At 39.7% G+C, this 9,365-nt stretch overlaps 1 protein-coding gene across 1 annotated transcript in view; it reads right to left on the minus strand.

Moving 5' to 3' along the window:
• Window positions 1-2,130: 2,130 nt before the first annotated feature.
• Window positions 2,131-9,365, minus strand: part of nup210 (nucleoporin 210) — a gene marked incomplete in the record, with an annotated part of 37,470 nt that continues 30,235 nt past the window's right edge. Inside the window, 6 exon segments of the mRNA XM_014010573.1 lie at window positions 2,131-3,285; window positions 3,657-3,734; window positions 5,865-5,984; window positions 6,849-7,053; window positions 7,135-7,385; window positions 8,207-8,353. Of these exon segments, the coding sequence (XP_013866027.1) occupies window positions 3,182-3,285; window positions 3,657-3,734; window positions 5,865-5,984; window positions 6,849-7,053; window positions 7,135-7,385; window positions 8,207-8,353 (905 nt within the window).

Raw genomic sequence — 9,365 nt, forward strand, 5'->3', positions numbered from 1 at the left:
ATGTAAAAGTGTTTTCTAAAATGTAAAATTGTTTTCAACAAAACTTGTTAAAGTGTTTTAGATTTTGTAATCTTGTTTCGCACCTCCAGGCCACGGTAGCCAACGGACTAAGGAAAATTTACTTGGTAAGATTCTTAAATACTTGATTTGACTCAATTTTTTCTTATTTCAAGAATCTTACCAAGTAAATTTTCTTACTCCATCGGCAGAAATTTTTGACTTAATTTGAGTCAAATTTTCAGGCTAACAAGACAAATACTCTTACACATTCTGAAAACAAGATTATTATTCTTACACAATCAGTTCTTGTTTAGTAAATCAGTCTCAAAACAAGATCAAAAATACTTTTTGCCTGGATATAAGGTTTTAAAACTTGGTTAGGTGGACAGTTTTTGCCGTGTTAGTCCCATTATTACAGTGAAAGTAAGTCTTTCATAAATAATTTCTAATGTTACAGCTAGTCGAATATCCTTTTGGAAACAAAAAAAAAAAAAAAAAAAAGAAAGCAGAATCTAGAATCTAACACAGACATGATGCGTGTCCCCTGATTATTTCAGGCTTTCACAAAGCTGACAGAAACAACTCTAACTTTTTCTTTGCAGGTGTTTTCACATCCAGTCTTCCAGAAGTGGCCTCACCATTTTACTCCCCCGTCCTGTTCAGGCCCTCATTGATCACCTCCAGTGACAGCTCAGTTAGCCATCTGAACACTGGTGGTCTCCCTTCACCAGGAAGAGGCAGAATCAGCCCAACAGGCCGACGTGAGTGCCATGTGGACAGCCTGTGTGGCTAGAAAGAATAAATTGAATTTTACTTAAGCTCAGATAAATGCTTTCATCATTTCTAAACTGCAGCCACACTGGAAATCTTCATGGCACCTGGTGAAGGAAGAAGAAGAAGAAGAGAGAAAAGGTCATTTCCACATTTGCTGCCTTTTATCTGAAGCGGACAATCAAAACTAGCTTCTAGTTTCTCCTCTGTTGCTGAGTGAGTCAGCTGCTTGGTTCACTTCTGCAGCCAGCATCCTAAGAATCCCCCCAGACCCCCGCTTTATGTCCACGACCTGCAGCTGACCTTTCAGAGCGATCAGGCCTGACCCCAGGCCCTGACTCCTCTGAGAAATAAGAAGCACGTGAGAGTAAGGCACACAGAGCTGAGCATGTCCCATCAGGAATTATTTATGGGGGCAGAAGCATTCCCTTAATTATAAATGTTTTTAAGAGCCTTCCTTCAAATTAAAAATGATAAACGGCCTGTGAGACTTCCAACATCAACTTAAAGAAGCTGCAGTTCTGCAAAAAATTCAAGAATTGTTTGCAGCTTCTTAAAGGTCCAACCTTCGTAATTTTACAGCCGTAAACTTTATTTTATCAACTATCCAGTTGTCAGTTTCAAGAGAGGTAATACTAAATTCCCCAACCTTTTATGTTGCTGAAGAGTCTGTTTTGTTTGATCTGAATGCTGATTCAGCATTCATGTAATTGTTTTTCCTGTTTATAGTTTTTGTTTTTGTACTTGAATCATTTCAGCATTTGTGTCATTTTAACCATTTTTATTACCAACATGTTCAGCTTGTGCAGATTTGATTTTTGTAATTTTTCTAGATTTTTAACCTTATTTGCAAATATTCAAATCTTAAAATCATTCAAAAGGTTTTTCAGCTCCAGTGTAGGCCTACTTGCTTTCATTTTATGTTCCATTCAGCCAGTTTTCTAATTTGAATTTTATGCTGATTTTTTCATTTTTTGCTATTTCTAGCTACTCTTCTGCTTTTCAAATACTGTATTCTGACATTTAACTATACTGCTAAATTTAGCTTTTAGCTAATTAGCATTTAAGTAGTCTTGCTAAATTTAGTTTGTGTTCAATCTTTTGTTTTTTTTTCTTTAAATGCAGTTTCATCCCAAACTTTTGCAGAAAAACACCAATTTTCTTTCATTAAAAAAAAAATCTGTTCTTGTAAATTTGCACTGCAAATTTCCATCAAGGAGTGACAACTTATTGCTGCTGGACTTGCCCCATTAGTGCTACAGCTAGCTACTGCTGCTATTTATTCTACAAAAAGAACCCTGAGGCTAAATTGACGAAGCTGTAAATGATTGTATTTAAAAATACTGCCGAGACAAAGACTTCACATAAAAAGTAAAAACTTTAATTAGCATTAGCATTATTTAGCACATATTCACACAGTCATTCACACTGAAATGTCCTGAAAGCTGTTCAGTAAGGCAAAAACAGGAAGCTCACAAACTGGCCAACATAAATACAACTTTGTCAATTGCTTTTTTTAAACTCAAATACAAAAATACGCCATTTAAAACCAAGTCACACTTTTACGTTGCAGCTACTTCTGTAATATGAGCCGAGAGAATGAACAGAAAAGGTATCAGATTTTCAAAAATGAACAAGATCACATTTAAGAGCTTTTTATAAAAAACATAATAAAAACTGAATAAAGGCTCATATTTTGTAGCTGTTTCACATTGATGAATATGGAAGAAAAAAAACTGCAAGTTTGAGGCTCAAAACATCAGAAGACAAATTCACCCCTCTCCTGAAATAAAACCAACCTTTTCTGTACTCTGTTGGAATTAAACACATTTACAGGGTTCATCACAAATGAGGACGGATTCATTGGACGGATCCAGTGGACGAGAAGTTTTTAAAACATAGTTGCTACAAAGATCATTTTATGCCCAGAAAAATAAATATGAAAAGTTCGTCTGTTTCCTGCCCAACAACAACAACAATATGGTTTCTCCTGAGTTACGGACGTTCACATGTCAAATATGAGAAGTAGCACAAACAGGTAATTAAAAAAACAACAAACTTTAAGCAAACGCTCATTTGATCTTCAAGCATTATTCAAAACAAGTGATTAATCAAGTGGCCTTGTGAAAAAAAAATCTATACTGTGTATGTGTGTATACAAACATCACAGAACACTTTCACACAAAAACACAAAAAACTTCAAATCAGCCCTGTGATCATCTTGGATCATTGTATAATCTAGAAAAACAAACAAACAAACAAACAATCATTTATACTTCTGTACCACCGTTTGAAGGCAAACAGGTTTTCTGTCTGATCTGACTGGCTTCACCCTGAGGCGGCGCGTTCTTCCTGCATTAATGGCCGACGGTGTGGTCATGGCGAATATGGAGACGGAGCCGAGGACTCATCAGGATTTGTAGTCTGGAGAGAACAGGCGCACTCTGGGACTGCTGTTTGGGCTGGGCCTGGGGATCACGTGGTTGTAGGAGTTTGTTCCTGGAGAGTCGAAAGCTGAAACGGTGTCAGATTTGAAATGATCAGTAAATGATAAACATTTTAAATCTTATACGATCCGTTAGCACTCAGTGTGTTGTGGATACATTTAAACCACACCCACACCAAATCTGAGCTTGGTGTGTTTAAAAACAGCCGTCTTGAGTTGGCTGGTGACTTTATATCCTAGCAAAGAAATGTAAAAACAGAAATATAATTCCCTGGAAACACGGCTGTTTGTTCAGACGTTATGAGCAGCAGATTTCAAACATGTTAATAAATTCTCCTTGATGTGTCACTAAAACTCAGACTGAGCTTTAAAGCCGAGCAGCGCCACACGTTCAGAGCTCAGAAGACGCTACGCTCCAGTAAAACATCGTTGTTCTTACCTGTCATGGGCGGTGGGGTCCTCTGGATGAACGCAGGGTGGTACGTTTGTTCCTTTGGAGAGAACAGAGAGTGGAGGACTGCGGGGAAAATAGATCAAACAAACAAACATCAGAGCTGTTTTAAGGGCCTTATTTAAAGTAAAATGGTTTAGTAACAAAATAAAAACATAGCTGTAGTAAAAAAAAAAAACCTTCATGCTAAAAGAATGACTGATTCAGCAGTGTTTTGTTCTGTTAAATACACTTCATTCATACTTGACTTTAGCAGCTTATGGGTTAGTGATTGTCAGCTGACAATCCATCGGCCATAAAGGGCCGCATGAAAATCCCATCTGACCCATAATAATTCAATTAATAATTAATAATTAGTGGTACCTCAAAACTGCTGCACACATTAAATTGGTGGAATCTTATGCTAAACTGCTAATATTGAACTTACTAACGTCAAACGTGTCAAAACGACACGCTGCACCAGCACTCGGGTTTAGTCTTTGAACACGCCTCCCTCTATTCATCCTGGCTCAGCCCTCTGTCATGCTGTCAGTTTTACAGTTAATAAAACTTTAAACACAAACCAAACCTGAACGTGCCACGTGACAAATGTAAGTCAACACAACTCAAAATGTTTCATACATCACAGAAGAAAACGTTCATGACTCATTCAGCGGAGGAATCTGAAACAAAGATGTGTGTCTTTGTTTCAGATTATTTTGTAACAAACTCAGGAAATCCTCTCTGTGGCAGAATCATGTCCGAACTGAAAGGGATGCTGGGAAAAGTTCTAAAAATTAATGTTTGTGTTTTCTTATAGTTTTGAATGTGGAGTTGTTGTTTTTCTTGATAAATTGTTGTTCAGGTTTTGTATAGAATTTATATTATAGCCTCTGTTATTGGCTGTAAACTGAAACCATGAGTTAGAGGTTGTGCTCTGTAAACAAGGAGACTGGATGCTTTGAGGATGATGTCACTGTGTGAATTGTGGCATTGCTTTGCATTATAGTATAGCATGCCATTATTAGATGTAAAAATGTACATCTGTGTGTTGTGATTAGATCGTGGTGCGATGTGTTTGAAACTTATTAGATGTATAGAAAATATATTCGTGGGAGTGGAGTCTTAACCGCTCTACAAAAAGTTTGCTCTGCTATTAGCAGGTTAGCAGATCCAAGCCCATCACTGAAGATGAACTGATTGCTTTGGGAACTGGCTGCATCCACGGACATAAAGAGTTAAAAGCAGCAGTTCTTTAGCCAATCAAACCCGCAGGTCACACGATCAGTCCCGATGCTCAAACAGCGCAGTGAGAGGACGTGCAGCTGAGCGCTTTCCACCAGTCTGGTTGATTAGCTCAGCAGGATGTGAGTGGCACCATTAGCTTCCATCTCACTTTATTTTTATGGTCAAGCTTGAATAAATGCACCAGTAAAGATTTCTGCTGTTTTACAGTTGTTGGAAGAGTTTTAGATGTTACGTTTAGGAAACTTAAAACGAGGAAGAAAAAAAAGCATACTGCCCACAGATAATCTGTAACGTTCAGACCTTAAAAGAAAAAGAACACAAAGGAAGAAGAAGTGACCCACAGCGTCGCCTCGTGCTCGGCACAGTTTTTGTTTGAACGTGGGCACGTAGTGCTGCCAGAGGAGCCGACACACATCGACGCTCCACTGCTCACACAAGCAATGAATGCAGAGTTAGCTGCTCGGGTTCAGACACATGCATCAAAACTCACCCAGACGGCTCATCTTTCAGCGGCACAACAATATGAACGGCTGACAACTTCTCAAGATGAAGAGAGGAAATCTCCTCACCAGATGAAATCAGTAAACTGATATAAACCCGATACAGAACCCGACTTAATGAAAGTCTGATTACAGAACAACTCTGATCGAGCACAGGAAGTAATACTTCATGAGGCTGTTGAAAATATTTATTTCAGTTTCACCTGGAGTGGCTTTTCAAAACGAACTGATGAACATGACGATCTCTTCGATCATTTCTGAAGTTTTAATTCTTGTTTTCATGAAACTGTCTGCATTTCTCCAATACTTCTTTTTTTTAAACATCTGACCTAAAAGACACCGTGTCCACTCATATCATTCCTCTGGTGACCAAATGTTAGACTAAAAAACCCTAAAAACTCAGAACAATTCAGCTTCTGTTGGTCTTTTCAGAGGACTGAATTTCAGACGAATATATGAGATAACCCACCGATGATGACTATAGCTGTACCAGCCAGCAGAGCAAACAAGGTGCAGAACATCATCTGGTAGGAGTTTATGAAGCTGTGCAGAGAGCTGCCCTCCTCCATGACACCAGCTTGAGGAGATGCTGCAGGGAGGAAACAAACAGGAAGTCAGAACCTCTGATATACTGAGAACATGGCACATAATATCAAATATATTTATAAGAGTGAAATAAGGTTACACTGGCTCTGATGGTTAAAATGTTCATGTTTCTGTCTCTTAGTTTAAAGTATCATGCTTTAAAATTCTTCTTTTTCCACATTTAAAATCATTCAGTATATAAAGTAAGACTGCAATACTTTGGTCTGAACTCCTCCTTACAGCCCCTCTTTTATCCCTTTTCTCACATCAACTCGTTTTGAGGCTGTCTCTTTAAATCCAAATAAGGCCCTTCACACCCCGACCCCCTCCAGCTTCATTTTAGTTTGATTGAGAGGTTTACGACTAAATAGCGGTGCTGAAACTTTTTATTTACAAATTAATTAAAAAAGGTGTCAACAAGGGAAGACTTGTCCATCCAGCCTTACATGTTGGCGACAGAGTCTAACCCAGAGCCAGAGTCTAACCCAGAACCAGAGTCTGACCCAGAGCCTAACCCAGAGCCAGAGTCTGACCCAGAGCCAGAGCCTGTCAGAGCCAGAGGAGCAAGAAGGCAACTAAACTGTAGTTGATAAATCCAGACCTTATTTGGGAGTTCTGTTGCAAATACTGTGATGTAATAGTTTATAAAAAGGTCATAGAAAATAAAGAACTGAATGGGTTGAAAAATACGACCCAAACACAATATAAATATATCTATGCAGCAACCTGAGAGACTAAATTCAACTTTTCTGCACTCCTACAGACTCCAAGCACACAACAAAATGCATTTAACAGCAAAAAAAATGGATTTAGCACGATACGTCCTCTTTAAAACATGTTTTAAATTTACACTGAAAATATTTCTGACCTTGCTTGGCTGTGCTGAAATCAGCTGAATGAACAAAAGTGAGTGGGATTACAAAACTCTGCCCAGAGGCGGAGCTGCTTATAGTAATGGAAGCTGAAGCTGCTGGTTGGGGGTCCACAGCACTAACTGTGTACTTGGAGTAACTGGGGAAGCCGTGGTGGACCTCCTTCTCTTTGACAACGATGCTGGGAGAGGTAGACACCACCTAAAAGACAACAACAAAATGAAACGCCACTTTTAAAGGACACGGACATCTTTTATAGCACATTTGCTCACTACATCTGACCTCCATGTTAGACAGGATGGTGGTGGGTCCGTAAACAGTAAACTCAGCAGATGGGTGCACGTTAGAGAGCAGCAGCTCGGTCTGGTCTGAGTACAGGCTCGGCTCTATGGGCAGCCTGGTGCTGACTTGCTCCCCGGTGAAGACGCCGCCTGCCAGGCCTGCCTTCACCAGCAGGTGGGCCATGGACATGCTGAGCACATGGGTCTGCCGCTCGGTCATAGGCTGCAAGGTCATGGAGCATGTGTAGAGGCCTGGGGGTGGGGGACAACGGACAGAATTAGAAGAAATCCATAATGCGTGCAGTCGTTTGGAACAAGACCTAGCAAAGAAAGAAAGCCACTGGACTCACTGGGACACCTGACACCTGAAAGATGCCAGGTCCAGTTCTCCCCGCAGCTCTAACCTCGTCTTTTCACGACACGTTCAAGAGCAGAGATGAAGCAGAGTGTTTATAGGTCTGAACACACGTAGATCCCAGCAGAGATAAACTAACAAACCTCAAACACAATCACATCAGTGCTTCTGAGCAACGTGGACTCTCCTCAGTTCAATACATCACTCGGACCCTTTTTATAGACCCCGCTAATTTCTTTCCTTGGGCAACACAGGTATCGATTCGGCCCTTGTAAACGCCGTTTCCCTGCTCCTCGTTCAGAGCACAGATATAAACTGTTAGATTTAAATGTATTTCTATTCTGCAGAACGGTTTATAAAATAAATGAACAAAATAGAGATCTATGTGTATGCAACCGTCCAGTCTGCAGTATCCTCCTGCCTGTTGCCTTTTTACAAACAGTATAGCTAAAAAACAAAGCAGTAGAGTGAAAATGTGGGGCATTTATAGCATTTTGTACACATCTTTAAATGCAGCTTTTCCAATAAAGTACAACAGCATAAGAACCCCTCGTGTGACAGCTGTATTAACTGACCTGAATAAAGGTTACATCAGCTCTGTGTGAAGAGATTAAAATGTTTGATTCTTCTAAATGCTCAGAATCTGTGCACCAAGTAAAGAAAGCGGCAGTCTCTGAACAGAACCAAATGTTCAGGCCTGAATTCAGCTCAACCTCACCGATGCTGGAGTCGAAGCCGACGCGTATTCTGAAGACGTCGTTAGCAGAGAAATCGACGGCGTCGCCCGTAAAGCCCAGATGACAGCTTACAGATGTTTCTGGCTGCAGCTGTGAAATGGCTTCCATCTGGGTTGGAGAGCAGGTTCCTGTAACGTAGCACACATTAAAGTCATCTTTAAAGTCCAAATAAATAAATGACTACACACAGCTTTTATTATTCATTCATGAGTTTGGGAGAACAAGAAGAGGACGGGTTGTTTAAAAAAAATGACTTATTTTGTATTTATCAAGAAGCAGCCTCTGCTCTGTCCTCATTCTACAGCTTCCTGATTATCATACTGTCAGAGCTGCACAAAAAGATGTTCAACAACTGTTTGTTGGGTCTGAACAGTTAAGCAACCAGATGACTACTCAGGAAGTTGCATTTTTTTAAAACAAAATCTTAATAAATTATCTGAATTTTACCTTTTTAATCAGTAAAAACAGAATAAAAAAAAGATTTTCTTTCTACAAATGCAAACACAAGACCAAGTGTTTGGCTGAAAATGTGTGAGATAAATTCTAAAACAGGTCAGGCAGGTTGTTCTCCCAGTATTTAATATATACATGTATAGTGCAGGGGTTTCATACAAGTGACAGCAATACTGAGTCATTTATAGTAACGTACGTGTAATTAGACAAATCTTAACTCAGTTTAATAAAGAGCTGCACGATGTGTTGTTTGAGCATCGTCATCACAACGTAAGTGTGTGCAGTAATCACACTGAAGAGGAGGCGGCAAAATAAAAACGTTATATACTAAGTCATTGCTCTAAACTTTACATGTTACAGCTTTTATTTTGACAGGTTGCTTCAGCCGGTTCGGATGTTATCAGTCCCATAAAATGGCTTCAGACTGTCCCGACAGTGCCCCCTAGTGGGTTACCAGTGCCATATACGTTGGATGCAACAATCTGCTCCCGCCGGAGTCCAGTCTACTTTATCGTAGTCCATTTCATTTCCTCTAAAATTAACCTTTGTGGTTTTATGCCTCACACTAACCAGCTGACAGTCTGAAGCCAGTTTATGGGACTGATAACGTCCATTTAATGGATGATAACATCCAAAGCAGGTGACAGCTTTGTGTTTGCTACCTGCGAGGAAACTGAGGGGGAAATC

The sequence above is a fragment of the Austrofundulus limnaeus genome, unplaced genomic scaffold (assembly GCF_001266775.1).
Source record: "Austrofundulus limnaeus strain Quisiro unplaced genomic scaffold, Austrofundulus_limnaeus-1.0 Scaffold70, whole genome shotgun sequence".
Classification (NCBI taxonomy): Eukaryota; Metazoa; Chordata; class Actinopteri; order Cyprinodontiformes; family Rivulidae; genus Austrofundulus; species Austrofundulus limnaeus.